Consider the following 17,722-nt stretch of genomic DNA (forward strand, 5'->3'; position numbering starts at 1 on the left):
ACAATAACACGTGGTAACTGTACTTAGATCCTGGCTGATGACTGGATCATGCAGCTTTATATCATAACCCCTATTTATTATGATGACGGCTGGACCGTACATGACAGCACGTCCTACCTATCGTGTCCCCCCTATTTCCTTATAGATTCTAGCCTGCGAGCAGCAGGGACCTCACTCCTCCTGTAACTGTTGAGCTATGTGTTACTCTGCAGTGTCTCATTGTCTGTACATGTCCCCGCTCAATTGTACAGCGCTGTGGAACATGTTGGCGCTATAGAAATAAAATGATGATTATTATTATTATTACGATGCGCCGTCAGTGTATGAGATGCGAATAAACGATAAGTTCGTCTCCATACAGAAGTGATTTGATTCTCGTTTCTTCGGCGTCTGGAAAGCCGCAGACCTAGAGGGGCTTCCCGAGTCCTGGTAAAGTGTGTCATGCTGGTGACAGGGGCAGGAACACGTGACGACGATGACTGGAGCGCTGGAGAAATGCAGCAGCCTGGGAAGGAAGAGAGGAAAAAATTAAGAGCGAGGGAAGAGCATCAGCGTTCAAAACACAGAGGGAAAGCAAAGCGGCGAGAGCCACAGACTGCACAAAAGGAGAGGGGGACAAAAGGGATGCACAGAGGGGGGCGAGAGGCAGAGACGCACGCGGACTACATCTGTATATAACCCACAGGCTGGACGCTGGCACAGGACCACAGCATGCCCTCCGCTCCTTCTAGCCTGACATAGCGCAGCGTCTCATGGTGTTTTCCCACGCCTCAGCATGTCCAGGAGGAAGATCTCATCGGAATCCTTCAGCTCACTGGGGTCTGACTACACCGAGACCAGCCCGGAGGAAGAACCAGAATGCCCCTTAGCTCGGATGTGCTGGAATGGGAGCAAAAGCCCCACTGGGTCTCAGGATCAGCACCCACAACCGGTCCCTGGCCCCCGGAGAGCCACCAGGAGGAGACGGGTGAACCTGGACTCCTTGGGAGAGAGCATCAGGAAACTGACTTCTCCCACGGTAAATCATAGGGACTGGGGTGGTGGGGGGTGCGGAGGTGATCGCCGGCACCTGGCACTGCCGGTGGCAGGAGAGGATTAATGAAGGAGATTCCTTCACACAGACCGCTCCTCCAATGAATGGCAGGCACATAGTGCAGATGAGTGACACTTGGCCAGCCTGTCATTAGACATATGCTGATCATTAGTGCCAGTCACACACTGTGGGCAAAAGATGTAACTCGGGCTGGCATTTTCCATCTATACAGCGATACATCCATGTATGTGCCCAGGATGGTTACACCGGCTCCATACTACATGTCTATATGCAGTGCCAGGGTATTGCGCCGCCATGTACCCGCTACACGCAGAAGTGCGGCCATACGTGCACTTATAGGATCAGGGCTGCTGTATGGATTCTTCATCGCCATAGTAACCCTAGCCAATATATAAGATGCAGTGCCGGAAACAGGCTCCGCTGTGTTTCTATGGTACATACTATATATATTATATAAGGAATGTAAGGCACAGACCCTATGGCGGGGGGATGGCGCGGTCCACTATCACCGAGGGGCTATTTCTGCACAGCATATAGCTGTGGATCTTAAGGAGCAGGCAATCTGTGGGTGTGTAGGATGCAAGTAAGGGATGGCATGATAGAGGAGAAGGAGAAGGGGCCGCCACTCACATCCCCCCCTTTTGTCTTCACAGAGGAAGAAAATGAGAGATAAAGGGAAGATAATGAAGGGAAAGAGCCCGGCTCATTATAGAGCCCGCTCCACGTTGTCATCCGCAGCCTATAGTTAATGTCACCCTACATACTAATTAATGGCAATTAATGGCACAGTGACCTACAAAAACATCGGGTGGGCAGAGAAAGAGAGACTTCAAAATTCCCGCCTCGATACCTACTTAATTAACCCGTAAATGCTATTATAATTAACTCGGATCGTAAAAACTGGAATTACTCGTTGTGTGTAGCCTCAAATTAAACATTCCGGGTCCAAAGCATCACCCAGCTGTGGCAGTACTACAACTCCCAGCATGGCCGAAGTTGTAGTATCTCAACAGATGGAGATTCATAGATTGCAGATAACCTCGAATTATAGAACCAATCCCCATGGGACTGTCAGGATAGAAATTGGGAAATCAATAGATTGATGACAGGTGTAGGTCAGCCCATCAATATATATATATATATATATATATATATATATACACACGCACTGTATATTAAAGGGCTTGTATCTCTTTTAATTATCTGGAGTAGAGAACTTTTATAACGAGCGTCTCTCTTTTTGGAGGACCTGGCATGTCCCCGTGCTAAACAGACTAGGTTATGATTTCAATCAGCACATTGTAATGCCACTTTTCTCCTGTGGCGGTGCTGCAGGTAAATCGAACACTTGCTTCAAGGTTACTTTGCAGTAGGGGGACTTATTGATTTATTTTTGGGTCAAATCATAGCGGACAAACCCAGTTATTTGGTTCTCAGAATATTTGATAAAGTGGTTTCGTTATAGCAGCCACATTTGGGATTCCGAATACCGTTTTATTTATCTGGGAACCTGTGCGATCACTGGACGTGCCTGTGAGTAATTGATAGAATCTTGGGAAGTGGCCAAAAATTAGGTGCACTCATTTTTTTAAATTATGTTTATGTGAGTTATGGAGGATTTATTGATCGCTTATATAGGTCATTTTTAGGCTACAGACACAGAATTTTACCATGAAGGTTGAGATTGCTGGGGTCCGACCGCTGGGACTCCCAGTGAAGCTGAAAAATAGGGTTTTGAGATAGGGGGGAACAGTTTTCATCCCATCTTAAAGGCATCCTATGAGCAGTTTTTTGCTACCTAATCTAAGAGCAGTATACGGTAATGTAGAGACAGAGAGCCTGATTCCATTGATGTGTCACTTACTGGGCTGCTTGCTATAGTTTTGATAAAATCACTGTTTTATCAGTAGGAGAGGACTTAACATGCTGCCAGGTAGTCCTCCATATTCATGAGCACTCTGGCAGCTTTTTCTGCCTATGCACAGTGTACACAGAAATCTGCCAATTAGCGGTGTGGAAAGGGTTATACCGAGCTCAGTATTCTGAGAACTGGTGGATCTGCAGCAGGTAAAACAGGGATTTTATTAAAACTGCAGCAAGCAGCTCAGTAAGTGACACATTGCTGGAATCAGGGTCTCTACCACTACATAATACTGTTCTCAGATGGAGTAGCAAAAACCTAGCAGTAGATTCCCTGTAAATGGCTCAGAGATGTGCAAGCTCAATCTCCGCTCCATTCTTTATCTATGGGACTTCTAGGAATAGCAGAGCGTTGTACTTGCCACTCCCATGGACAATGAATGGTGAGGAGGTCAGCCACGTGCATCTCCACTTAAAACACAGTCCCCAATTAAATTAATCCGTTTTCTCCAGTTTTCTGCTGTCTGTTTAAAATGTTGCAAAATTTTTGTGTAAATTGTAGTAGTACAAATATTTCATGAATTTTGGCATTTTTTTTTTGCAAGTCCTGACCAGCTCTGCCAATTTTTTTTTACGTTAATCTGCAGTACCTGGCACAGCCTGTGCACAAAAGTGGTGCTATTTTTCTGAAAAAAATAAAAAAAGTTGACTTTCTGTTTTGTAATCTCAGGTAGGTGTAGCCTGGCCCTTTTTAGTAGATCCTAGCAGGTTAGTGCTAAATTCTTCCAATACTATGTGCAAATTGCCTCTTCAGAGGGGAACTCTAGTGCCACCTATTGGAAGCCACAAGGCCCTTTAACCCCTTGCTGCAATATTGCACTTATGTTTCACTGCTGCTCCCAGGCTTTGATGCTCACATCTTTCCCGGCAGATGATGGCTGTGATACTCAGGCATCATCTGACTTTATCAATTGGAGCTCCACTGGCGGCTGTTAGCCTGTTAAAGGCCATTGTCAATCGCTGGCAGCGGCATTTACAACACACTGACAGTGGGGGGCGCCGTTCTATTAGCCCATCAGCACCCCTGTGCCATGATCACTAGGCCAAGGGTCTGCTGAAGACCCCCCCGTGCTTGTCACAATAGTCCTACTATGAACGCCAGCTTCTGGTTGGCCTTTGGGGAGACCGTTATTTGTGCTTTGGGCTTCATTCAAATCACTCATTAAAAATAAAGAATTAGTACATGAAATAGTAAAAAAAAAAATACCCTTATGTGGCATCGTTACATGCGTAAAACTCTAATCGGTCAAAATATGAAATGAATTAATCTGTAAGCTTCATAATGAAAAAAAAAAACTAACTTTCTTGGGGGGGGGGGCTCCAAAACATCGTAATAAAATGCAAAAAGGGGTGCGGAAAACATATTTTTTCAATTTGTCATAGACTGGATTATATGGCCCATGCTCATAAAGCTGATATCCAGTTCTGATAAGATCCCCAGCAGTCAGCTATAATTATTCCATCCTCCTGCAGCGCCTCCGCAGGGAAGGTGAAGCATTACAACTCTTCCTAGTGAGATGACTGGGCTGTGTATAATGTTGGGTCCTCCAGAGTGGAAGATAAATAATAAAATAAATATATAAGGGTCATGAACAGAATTCGACCCCCTCTATTACATTAACTCCCCAATTACTCGGCCGCTCGTCCCCAATATGCCGGGATACATTTCTTCTACTTGCGCTCAGAGAATCATTTTCTAACAATGGCGATGTTTTCTTTTTTTCTGAGATTTTGTTTCCAATGGAAACCATCTTTCCTTTAATGTAATGCAGTTTTACACTATTCAGTGTCACACTCATCTTATAATTACCCCCCTCCAGATAATGAACATGTGTTCAATCCACCCACCAGTAAGAGCGACTTCTAATAAAGCCCGGTTCTGTAACTGCTTCCCATTACTCAGCCGTGTCATGGTAGGAAGAAATAAATCCATCTATACAATATGTATATAGAGTATGGATATGACGGCCTAGTCTGTAATCTGCAGATGTAGCAGAACTGAATGTGTTATTATTTACTGCTTCCATTCAGATACCTTCCGCCCCATGGATAGTACATCCACGGGACGAGAATAGTACATCCACGGGACGAGAATAGTACATCCACGGGACGAGATTGCCCACTAGAATGTCACATCAGAATTAAAGGGGTTGTCTCAACTTCTACAATGGGTAAAATTGCAAAGTGTTTGGCAAGGTGCAGACGAGCGTATATTAACTCATCCGAGAGAATCGGGCTGATGATGCAAAACACACTCCGTTTCGGAGTGTCATCATAGTGTTGATCCGATTCTTTCGACTGAGGAGAAGATGGAGAAAAAAATGTCTCCATCTTCTCCATTGTCTCAATCCGGAGTGCAGTCAGATGTTTTCCCACACACTTACAGACTTTGACGGCAGAGTGCGATACGAATATAAGCTCCAATTTTTTTCTCCGAGAGGTGCACAGCACCATAGACTAACATTGGTCCAAGTGTGATCTGATGTTTTATTGGATCGTACTCAGATTGAAAATATGGTTGTCTGCACCTGGCCTTAGGAAACACAATCAACTTTGCAACTTACCTCTGATTAAAAATCCTCATCATCCTCAAGAACGGAAGAATGTTTGATCCCATAGCTTTCTGCTTGTTGCCTGTTTCCAGCCACCTCTGCAATCTATCGATGAAGGCCGGTCTCTTAGACAAGGAGCATGCGCCCGAACGCTCTAAACCTTGGAGCTTGAATGTGTTGCTCTGAAGCTGGCAGGATCCCTGGCCTCAGCCAGCTTCAGAGCCCCCGAGCTCCGCTGGTGCTGGAGAGGCAAAGCTGTCTCTTCTTGTAGCATCGCAGAGCGCACAGTTCAGATCAGCGACTCAACCATACCGCCAGGACAAATTGTCCAAACTGTCAGCCATCAGGAGCACGCGGCCTCTGGCAAGCAGGACGCCTGGAGGCAGAGGAGCTGGGTGCTCATGAAGAAAGGGAAGAATAACCCTTTATAGTATTATTGTTCCAGAAAATAACAATTATCCATTGTGTAACAATTTTTCAATATGTTTTCTGCATCAGTTCCTCACATAGTCATGACCTCTCATTAATTAAGGACTTAAATTGTTTACTTCCAGTTCACAATAACCTGTGACGGTCGTGTGATGGATGCACAGCCGCACGGCATGGCTCATTAGAAGCTCTAGCTGTAACTAGCCATGCACCTGTGTGTGTCCATCTCATAATCAGGACAGATTATTATCCACTTGGAGGAAACAACAGAGATGAGCGGACACACAGTGGTGGTCAGTACCTGGGACTTCATGGATCGGCGGAACCCAGTGGAGGACAAGTTGCATCGCAAAGTCAACTTCTAGGGTCATTGGGTATCACTGGAAAACGTAAGCTCTTATAGTCATCAGGGTTCTCGCTCCTGTAGAGTTTAAGCTCTTACGGTCAGCGGGGTCCTTGCTCTCCTGTAGAGTGTAAACTGTTATGGCCAACAGGGTCCTCTATCTCCTGTAGAGTGTGAGCTCTTATGGTCAGCTGGGTCCTCTCTCTTCTGTAGAGTGTAAGCTCTTATCGTCAGTGGGGTTCTCTCTCTCCTGTAGAGTGTAAGGTCTTATGGTCCGCGGGGTCCTCTCTCTTCTGTAGACTGTAAGATCTTATGGTCATTGGGATCCTTGCTCTCCTGTAGAGTGTAAACTCTTATGGTCAGCAGGGTCCTCTCACTCTCCTGTAGAGTGTGAGCTCTTATGGTCCGCGGGGTCCTCTCTCTTCTGTAGACTGTAAGCTCTTGTGATCAGCAGGGTATTTTACCTTCTGTAGAGTGTAAGATCTTATGGTCAGTGGGTCCTCTCTCTCCTGTAGAGTGTAAGCTGTTATGGTCAGCAGGGTCCTCTATCTCCTGTAGAGTGTGAGCTCTTATGGTCAGCGGGGTCCTCTCTCTTCTGTAAAGCATAAGCTCTTATGGTCAGCAGGGTCCTCTCTCTCTCCTGTAGAGTGTGAGCTCTTATGGTCCGCGGGGTCCTCTCTTCTGTAGAGTGTAAGCTCTTATGGTCAGCGGGGTATTTTATCTCCTGTAGAGTGTAAGCTCTAATGGTCAATGGGATCCTCACTCTCCTGTAGAGTGTAAGCTCTTATGGTCAGCGGGGTCCTCTCTCTCCTATGGAGTGTAAGCTCTTATGGTCTTCGGGATCCTCTCTCTCTCCTGTAGAGTGTAAGCTCTTATGGTCAGCAGGTTCCTCTCTCCTGTAGAGTGTAAGATCTTATGGTCAGTGGGATCCTCTCTCTCCTGTACAGTGTAAGGTCTTATGGTCAGCGGGGTCCTCTCTATTCTGTAGACTGTAAGCTCTTATGGTCAGCGGGGTCTTTTGTCTCCTGAAGAGTGTAAGCTCTTATGGTCAGCAGGGTCCTCGCTCTCTCCTGTAGAGTGTAAGCTCTTATGTTCAGCAGGGTCCTCGCTCTCTCTCCTGTAGAGTGTAATCTCTTATGGTCAGCTGTGTCCTCTCTCTCTCCTGTAGAGTGTAAGCTCTTATGATCAGCGGGGTCCTCTCTCTCCTGTACTGTGTAAGCTCTTATGATCAGCGGGGTCCTCTCTCCTGTAGAGTGTAAGCCCTTATGGCCAGCGGGGTCCTCTCTCCTGTAGAGTGTAAGCTCTTATGGTCAGCAAAGTCCTCTCTCCTGTAGAGTGTAATCTCTTATGGTCAGCAGGGTCCTCTATCTCCTGTAGAGTGTAAGCTCTTGTGGTCAGCAGGGTCCTCTCTCTCCTGTAGAGTGTAAGCTCTTATGGTCAGCAGGGTCCTCTCTCTTCTGTAGAGTGTGGGCTCTTATAGTCAGCGGGGTCTTCTCTCTCCTGTAGAGTGTGAGCTCTTACGGTCAGCGGGGTCCTCTGTCTTCTGTAGAGTGTAAGCTCTTATGGTCAGGAGGGTCCTCTCTCTCCTGTAGAGTGTAAGCTCTTATGGTCAGCAGGGTCCTCTCTCTCTCCTGTAGAGTGTAAGCTCTTATGGTCAGCAGGGTCCTCTCTCTCTCCTGTAGAGTGTAAGCTCTTATGGTCAGCGGGGTCCTCTCTCTCCTGTAGAGTGTAAGCTCTTATGCTCAGCGGAGTCCTCTCGCTGTCCTGTAGAGTGTAAGCTCTTATGGTCAGGAGGGTCCTCTCTCTCCTGTAGAGTGTAAGCTCTTATGCTCAGTGGAGTCCTCTCGCTGTCCTGTAGAGTGTAAGCTCTTATGGTCAGTGGGGTCCTCTCTCTCTCCTGTAGAGTGTAAGCTCTTATTGTCAGCAGGTTTCTTTCTCCTGTAGAGTGTAAGCTCTTATGGTCAGCCGGGTCCTCTCTCTACTGTAGAGTGTGAGCTCTTACGGTCAGTGGGGTCCTCTGTCTTCTGTAGAGTATAAGCTCTTATGGTCAGCAGGGTCTTCTCTCTCCTGTAGAGTGTAAGCTCTTAGGGTCAGCAGGGTCCTCTCTCTCTGCTGTAGAGTGTAATCTCTTATGGTCAGTGGGGTCCTCTCTCTCTCCTGTAGAGTGTTAGCTCTTATGGTCAGCGGGGTCCTCTCGCTGTCCTGTAGAGTGTAAGCTCTTATGGTCAGCGGGGTCCTCTCTGTCCTGTAGAGTGTAAGCTCTTATGGTCAGTGGGGTCCTCTCTCTCTCCTGTAGAGTGTAAGCTCTTATTGTCAGCAGGTTCCTTTCTCCTGTAGAGTGTAAGCTCTTACGGTCAGCGGGGTCCTCTGTCTTCTGTAGACTGTAAGCTCTTATGGTCAGCAGGGTCCTCTCTCTCTCTCCTGTAGAGTGTAAGCTCTTATGGTCAGTGGGGTCCTCTCTCTCCTGTAGAGTGTAAGCTCTTATGGTCAGCAGGGTCCTCTCTCTCTTCTGTAGAGTGTAATCTCTTATGGTCAGTGGGGTCCTCTCTCTCTCCTGTAGAGTGTAAGCTCTTATGGTCAGCGGGGTCCTCTCTCTCCTGTAGAGTGTAAGCTCTTATGGTCAGCGGGGTCCTCTCTCTCCTATAGAGTGCAAGCTTCGAATTTAAAAAGATCATCCGCTCATCACTAGTAAACAGTAAAAGTCCTTAAGAAATAATATCAAGCAGGGCTCTAAAAACACTGAGAAAATGAATGCAGAAAATATTTTGGTAAATTGTATATCTTTAAAGTATATAACTAACATTTCTTTGCTGAAGCCATTATTCCCCTTAGCTAATTTATGGAACTTTGCATTTTATTTTCTCACTATTTCAAAATCTCTGCTTCCTGGCAATGAATGACAATATACACTGAGCTGCTAATAAATGAAGGTTTAATGCAACATATAGGCACAAACTCTGGAGACGTCCAGGAAAGGAGACATTGTCCAGGCTTATCACACTGATGACCTATCCTTAGGATATTTTATGACTATAAGTTCTCTTGGGTCTGACTCGGCGATGGATGGAGGTAAATGGTGAACGGAGCAGGAAAGCGCAGCACCGGACACTGGGTCGTGCCATGCGGCTCTGCTGCCGGGGCTGAAAGTAGTGGAATCTGGGTGTTAATACTGGACAAGCCCTTTATGGTAAGTTCACACAGGACTTTTTTGCTGCATGTTTTTTTTTATGCTAATTTTCAGCTGCTTTTTCCATTACCAGCAAAGCCTATGAGATTTCAGAAATCTCATGAACACACATCTGGTTTTTTGTGTCATCGGGATTTTGTGCTTTGCTCCGTTTTTTGGACATAGAGCGTGTCACTTCTTTCAGCATCTTTTCCTGCGTTTTTTCACCCAAAAAGATCAGGTTTTGCTGCAGAAAAAAAAAGCAGCAAAAAAGTCCAGTGTGAACGGTGCGTATTCTGTTTAGGAATTTTCCGCGCAGAATTCACTAAATCCGCAGGTCAAATGTCCATTTGGGCTGAGCCTTATGGCGCAGCTTCCTGTTATCATGGCAAAGAAGTCTGGAAAGTCTTTTTTTACAGGAGCCTCCCAAACTCCCGCAGAGTTTGGCTAGCGTGACATACAATTAATGAAGAATTGTGATAAGTAAATATGATAGAATAAAATTGCATATGACCCTAAAAGAGATTTATTATTCCCTTTGGTCTCTCCAGATACCAATACACACAAAAAAGTAGCACTCTAGTGTGCTAAAGCATGTCAATGTGAAATATATGAAATATGAATAACAATATGGCTTTTGAATATTAGGAAAAAATGAATGAGACGCTTTGCACAAAATTTGGCAAATAATGTCTGCCCATCATCAAGGTGGTCTCATAAGGCTGATGGGTCCCTAACCAATGTGAATACCTCTCTTAGGCTGATGTCTGAATTCCTGGGTGAATGTGGACACCTCTCAGTAATGCCTGCATTTCTGGGTGGATAGGAACCTGCTGTAATTAAAACCACCACATGTTGAAGGGCAGAGTGCTTGGTCAGTAAGCTGACAGACACTGAAGCATAAAAAATGGAGGTTTGGGAAGGGGCTAAAGAATAATTTAAGATTACTCCTCTGTCATAGCCCTGTCTCTCACCTATTTATCCACTGCAGCTCCCCATGCGGTCCTCCATTTGCTTTGTATCAATCTTCTTTTTGGTCTTCTCCACAGTCTTCCAGCACTGGCTCTGGCTCACATTGTCATGTGGGAAGCAACGTACATCATCGACGTGCAATGTCACAAGCGGTCGTGTTCATCACCCCACATAGTTTTCTCTTCCTCCGCTGGCTAGGAATCATATGGTCACATGGGGCGATGGCCCAAGCTCTCATGATCATCTTCTCTTCTCCTATCTTCTCTTCAGTCTTCCACCAGTGACTGGGCTTCCCATGGTCACATTGGTCGAGACACACATCATTGACCTGCATCATACACCGTGTGACCACGTAAGGCCTAGTCAGTGGTGGAAGACTGAAGACCCTTCCGAAGAGAAAGCTGTTATGATGGTTGTTATGAGTAGATTTGGTTCCTTCCAGTTATAAGGTGATGATAGGTAATTAACCAGTGTGATGGATAAAATTTGTGGAAAAAGATCTAAAATTTGAATTGAGCCCCTCTCAAAGCTTGATATATCCTTTAACTGCTCTAATCCAGAGCACATTACTTTGTTGCTTATAGAATACGTCATGGGACATTACCCTTCCCTTATTCATACAGTATCTCAAAATGGTAGCCTACTAATGACCACTGTAGTCAAGCATGGTCCCTGCTGTGGTTACCATAACAACAGGGCTTTGTGGAGCATTGTGAAATCGTCAAGGAGTGAAGTCTTGGAACTCCATTGAATGCTGTAGTTATAGCAACCTGAGCACAGACCTGGATATTCCACACACTAATCTCAGGAGGAACATGGCATAGTCACCTACACAAAGAAGTCACAACCATAGTTTGTGAGCTCGGGATAACTGATGGTTGTGTGTCTACCTATCGAGGTCTCATCTCACACTATGTTTTTGGTGGCTTTTGTTTTATTTTTTGAGGGGGGCGTTAATATGTATATAAAAATCCTGAGGCCAACTATTTTCCGGGAGGCAATACCTACACTGTGGAGGGTTTTTTTTTTATAGCATTTTTGACTTTTCTTCATAAATCACAGCTTGCTCCAGATGTTTTTTTTTCCTGGCAGTTTAGGGACATTTTCCTCACAAAAATCTCTATTGAGGATACAACAACTGCAGGCTTGTGCTGTAGAGGGGTTACCTTTTGTACCGTATGACCTTTCTGGTTTGTTTTCTTGTTTTTTTCATGTAATCCTCCGTGTTGATGAAGAAAATAATGCTTACTGTGTGGCCCAAGTAAAAAAAGTTAATTTTTCCAAAATGTCTGAGCTCTGAATAGGCTTGGACAGGCCCACAGGACAACAGGAGAATCCTCTGGCGGGCCTCTGTGCAAGAGTGGGCCCCCACCCTCTTACATGAGCAGGACATGGCACAATATACTTGAATTAATATGTACAGGCAAAGGTGGCATCTTATTAATTTATCAATCTACCCCGTTCATTGTTGTATAAATTTACGATAGAAGATAATGTCCCATTTGCATGTAGCTGGAGTCGGTTACTGGTGGGCCCTTGGCACTCCAGTCTGACACTGGTGTCAAATGATTGTGGGCTAAAAGCCAAAAACCTGAAACAGTTTTGATTTGAAAAAATCATGAAATCACATAATCTAGGAATCACATAACCTGAAATGCTAGCTACTAGTGATGAGCGAGTATACTCGTTACTCGAGATTTCCGAGCATGCTCGGGTGTCCTCCGAGTATTTTGGCGTGCTCGGAGATTTAGTTTCTGTCGCCCGCAGCTGCATGATTTGCGGCTGCTAGACAGCCTGAATACATGTGTGGAATGCCTGTTTGTTAGGAAATCCCCACATGTATTCAGGCTGTCTAGCAGCCACAAATCATGCAGCTACGGCAACAGAAACTATATCTCCAAGCACATCCAAATACTCAGAGATTACCCGAGCATGCTTTGGAAATCTCGAGTGACCAGTATGCTCGCTCTTCACTACTAGGAACTAGTGATGAGCGTGTATACTTGTTGCTCAGGTGTCCTCCTAGTATTATAGCGTGCTCGGAGATTTAGTTTTTGTTCGACGCAGCCGCACAGCCTGAATACATTTGGGGATTGCCCGTTTTTTAGGGAATCCCCACATGTATTCAGGCTGTCTAGCAGCTGCGTCACCAAAAACTAAATCTCCGAGCACGCCAAACTACTCAGAGGACCCCTGAGCTTACTTGGGAAAACGCGAGCAACGAGTATACTCACTCATCACTACTAGCAACGCAACTAAACGGCACAATTACTAAAATATTAATTAGAAAAAAATATCTTCATCATGGATTTTATCCATTGGAGGTCAAGAATGAAATTTGCCTTGCAATGACAACAAGCAGAGATGTTGAAAACTGTAAGAAATTGATACGGAAAGTATATTGAATATGTTTCCAACTTTTTAAAATATGAAAAATAATTTTCTGAAACAAGAAATCCCATTGTTGACTATAAACATACAGGGGCTGAGCCAGAAAAGCAATTTCCTTAAAATGGTGCAAAATGTTTGCACAACTCATGGTCATTAAAGAAGTTGTCCACTACTTGGACCAATCTTTGCCATACCCCACGCTTGCCCCCGATAAAATAAGAAAGCCTATACTCACCTCCCGTGCCAGCGACGTTCCATGTTCCAGCGAGGCCCAATCAGAGCTGGCATCACTGTCTCCACCTTTGGACAAATTGAACATGAAGAAGAAGTCAGAGATCAGCTGCAGCCTGGACTTCTTCATGTTCAGTTCGACAGAAGTTGGGGACAGTGACGCCAGCACTGACTTGGCACCAGGCTCACTTGTCACAGAAACCACACAGGAGCCCCGGGAACTTCTGGAACGACACCGGCATGGGAGGTGAGTATAATCTTTTTTTATTTTATCTGGGCTAAACATTTAGATCAAGAAAGAGTTGTCGGCTACTAGGACAACCCCTTCTTGATCTAAATGTTTAAAGAACTTTCTGAACTTTTATGCCAGTCCTGGTCAACTCCGCTAATTGTTTGTGGATGGAGCTCAAGTGAGAGTGGGTAGGGCTGATGGCAAATTTATTATGATTTACACCACAAAAGTGGCATAAGTTGTGACAGAAATGTATTCTAGTCCCTGATTGGCATATGCCTCTTGCGGTGGTGCATGGCAACTGAAAGATGAGCCAAATGCATTAAACGGCACACGTCTATTAATTAACTTGGATCATCTGGCTCCAGCGCATCTTTTATTAAGACTGATGTTAAAAACATGAGTCTTAATAAATGGGAGCCAAAGTCTGAGATTTTTTGCTTTTTTTACAGACCCATTCACTTGATTGGATAAGTTTTATCTGAAAATTGGATGAAAACGAACTTTTCTCCATTTTTTTGGTAGCCATGACAGTCTGTGATCAGATTCATTCTGTATATTATAATGGGTATATGGGTGTAGAAGAGCTGTGTGCATTGTGTATGTGCATAAGTAGCAGATCTGGGTGTATGTGCATATGTAGCAGAGCTATGTGTATGTATATGTGCATGTAGCAGAGCTGTGTATGTATATGTGCATGTAGCAGAGCTGTGTATGTATATGTGCATGTAGCAGAGCTGTGTATGTATATGTGCATGTAGCAGGGCTGTGTATGTATATGTGCATGTAGCAGAGCTGTGTATGTATATGTGCATGTAGCAGGGCTGTGTATGTATATGTGCATATGTAGCAGATGAGTGTGTATGTATTTGTGCATATGTAGTAGAGCTGTGTATGTCTTTGTTCATGTAGCAGAGCTGTGTGTATGTATATGTGCATGTAGCAGAGCTGTGTATGTATATGTGCATGTAGCAGGGCTGTGTATGTATATGTGCATATGTAGCAGATGAGTGTGTATGTATTTGTGCATATGTATTAGAGCTGTGTGTATGTCTGTGTTCATGTAGCAGAGCTGTGTATGTATATGTGCATGTACCAGAGCTGTGTATGTATATGTGCATATGTAGCAGATGAGTGTGTATGTATTTGTGCATATGTAGTAGAGCTGTGTGTATGAATATGTGCATGTAGCAGAGCTGTGTGTATGTCTTTGTTCATGTAGCAGAGCTGTGTGTATGTAAATGTGCATGTAGCAGAGCTGTGTGTATGTTTATGTGCATGTAGCAAAGCTGTGTTTATGTACATGTGCATGGGTGCTGCACAGTGACTCAGTCTGCAGCCTTTCAGTGCTGGGACCATGAGTTCAACTCCCACCAAGGACAAACTCTTCAAGGAGTTTGTATGTTCTTACTGTATTTGCACAGATTTCTGGTTTCCTCCCACATTCCAAATGCATGCTGATAAGGAATATTGTAAGCCCCAATGGGAACAGTGCCTATAATGTGTGTAAAGTGCTATGGAATTTATGCCGCTATATAAGTGAGCAAAATAAATAAAAATAAATACTGTATGTAGCAGAGCTGTTTGTGTATGCATATATAGCACAGATGTGTGAATGTATATGTACATATGTAGCAGAACTGTGTGTGAATGTATATGTGCATGTAGCAGAGTTGTGTGTGTAACACTCCAGATAAAGACTAACAATAGATCTATTATCTCCATATTCTACCCTAGTGCATTAAAATTAGCGATAATGACCCCTTACACCACCATGGAAGCTTTAATTATTAGGAAGAATGTTTTATCTATTTTGTCTAGACTTGTAGAGGTGTGTCTTACAATCTGAAAAATAGGGTACGTCAGGTTCCTTTTATTAACAGTATTGAAAAGCGTCATGTACGACTTCTTGCTCATGGGCAGTGCCCACCATAGGCAAAATTCAGACTCTTGCGTTGATATTCCCCGATACGCGTTACCTTAAGAAGACGGCGGTAACGGGATAATCGGTGTGTGTTACCTGTTTTGCTTTGTTCCCATCTTGACAATAATATTAGAACATTATTAGTCTGGAATATAAATAGACGCCGAGCAGGATCTATGTGTGGAGCATTACGTAAAGCCATGTACTAGAAAACAGTTGCTAGGCGATGTTTTAGTACTAAAAGATGTAACTTCATAACCCGACGCTTTAAAGATTTCTTCACTACTTTAAATGATGCCCCAAACTTTTCCCTTTATTATTTCTTTTGAAGCCCCTCATCCCTGTTGGTTTTCTTCCACTATTAGTTTACGGCAGAAGTCTCTATCCTCCAGAGGTTGCAAAACTACACCTCCCAGCATGTCCCCACTGCCAAAGGATCTTCTCAGAGACTTCAGCATCTCACATTCTGCTCTTCTCCACTTGTCCATGATCTTCCTGATAGTGGGACCATTGATGATACTTCTTAACCTTAACCCCCTGAGGTATTTTCGTTTTTGCGTTTTTGTTTTTCGCTCTTTTTCTGTCAATATGGTCTTGTGAGGGCTTATTTTTTGCAGGACGAGTTGTACTTTTGAAAACGGGAAAAAATTCCAAGTGCGGTGAAATTGCAAAAAAAGTGCAATCCCACATTTGTTTTTTGTTGGGCTTTTTTGCTAGGTTCCCTAAATGCTAAAACTGACCCACCATTATGATTCTCCAGGTCACTAAGAGTTCATAGACACCAAACATGTCTGGGTTGTTTTTTATCTAAGTGTTGAAAAAAATTCCAAACTTTGCTAAAAAACTTTTTTCGCAATTGATACCCGTAGCGTCTCCATTTTTCATGATCTCGGGTTGGGTGAGGGATTATTTTTTTGCTCGATGAGCTGACATTTTTATTGATACCATTTTGGTGCGGATACGATCTTTTGATCTCCCGTTATTGCATTTTAATGCAATGTTGCGGCTACCAAAAAATGTAATTCTGGCGTTTTAAACCTTTTTTAATGATAGATTTGGGCAATTCTGAATGCAGCGATAACAAATATGTGTATATTTGGTTTTTTTTGTTATAATTTGAATGAGGTGAAAGGGGGGTGATTTCAACTTTTATTTTTTTTATTTTCTTTATATTTTTAAAAACATTTTTTCTTTCACTTTTGCCATGCTTCAATAGCCTCTATGGGAGACTAGAAGCTGCCATAACCCAATCGGCTCTGCTACATAGAGGCAATAATCAGACCGCCTCTATGTAGTAGAATTACTCACTTGCTATGAGTGCTGACCACTGGGTGGCTCTCACAGCAAGCCGGCACTAACAACCATAGAGGTCTCTGTGAGACCTCTGGTTGTCATGCCAACACACCGGTGACCTGCGATCACGTGACGTGGGCGGATTTAATAATAATAATAATAATAATCTTTATTTTTATATAGCGCTAACATATTCCGCAGCGCTTTACAGTTTGCACAAATCATCATCACTGTCCCCGATGGGGCTCACAATCTGAATTCCCTATCAGTATGTCTTTAGAATGTGGGAGGAAACCGGAGTGCCCGGAGGAAACCCACGCAAACACGGGGAGAACATACAAACTCCTTGCAGATGTTGTCCTTGGTGGGATTTCATGCGCAATTGACGGAGGAAGAGCTTGTTAAATGCCTCTGTCAGCATTTGACAGTGGCATTTAACGGGTTAATAGCCGTGGGTGGATCACCGGAGCCCACATCAAAGGGAGGGAGTCCGACATCGGCATACTATTAAGTTTCAGTCTGCAATCTTCAGTCCTTAAAGGGGTTGTCCACTACTAGCACAACCCATTGTCAATTTGAACAAAGTGTGTACAGTGGCACTATCATTGATTGGGCGCAGGGCTCGGTGACACAACAACCTCACGCAAGTCCTGGGAACGCGAGTGCCGAGACCATTGGAATGGCGCCGGCTTTGGAGATGAGTATAGCTGTTTCTATTTTAACTAGATGGAGGCTCGATAGCATCGGGAGGATGGTAATGTCAGGATGGGGGCAGGCTTTGCAGAGTTGAGAATCTCTCCCCCCATGTGCTCACCCACCTGTCCACTCTCTCTTTCTCCATGTGCTGACTTCTCCTGTCTGTGCTCTCTTCTTTGACCTGTCTACCCCATGTGCTATCCCCTTTGTCTGCTGTCTCTCTCCTTCCTGTGCTGTATTCTCCCCTCATGTGCTGTCCCATTTGAGCTGTCTCCCCCCAGTGCTCTCTCTCTCTCACCCCTGTGTCTGTGTGGTGCCCCCAGGAGTATGGCCGCCACAGTGGCTTTGCCTTCCTCCAGGGAGGGTAATGCCAGGCTTGGAGACAATGACGGGTCTCTCTCGCAGTTAATCTATGCATGCAACACAGTTCCACTCCAGGCCAGCAGGGGGAGCTCTGAACCGGAATTCAGGGGAGGAGTGCTCTCTGAGGGCCAAGAGGAAGGAGTAGGTAGTTAGTCT

General features: G+C 44.5%; 1 protein-coding gene across 2 annotated transcripts in view; it reads left to right on the forward strand.

Annotated features, from left to right (window-relative positions):
• Nucleotides 1–459: 459 nt before the first annotated feature.
• GUCY1A2 (guanylate cyclase 1 soluble subunit alpha 2) overlaps nt 460–17,722 on the forward strand; it is a 311,943-nt gene continuing 294,680 nt past the window's right edge. The window contains exon 1 of one of the 2 annotated variants that reach the window (XM_073583022.1): nt 460–1,018. In XM_073583022.1, the coding sequence (XP_073439123.1) occupies nt 776–1,018 (243 nt within the window). In that variant the 5' untranslated portion in view covers nt 460–775. The remainder of the gene's footprint in view (nt 1,019–17,722) is intronic. The other variant, XM_073583023.1, reaches the window with a different exon arrangement.

Source organism: Dendrobates tinctorius, unplaced genomic scaffold, assembly GCF_039654945.1.
Source record: "Dendrobates tinctorius isolate UK_male_01 unplaced genomic scaffold, ASM3965494v1 ptg000075l, whole genome shotgun sequence".
Classification (NCBI taxonomy): domain Eukaryota; kingdom Metazoa; phylum Chordata; class Amphibia; order Anura; family Dendrobatidae; genus Dendrobates; species Dendrobates tinctorius.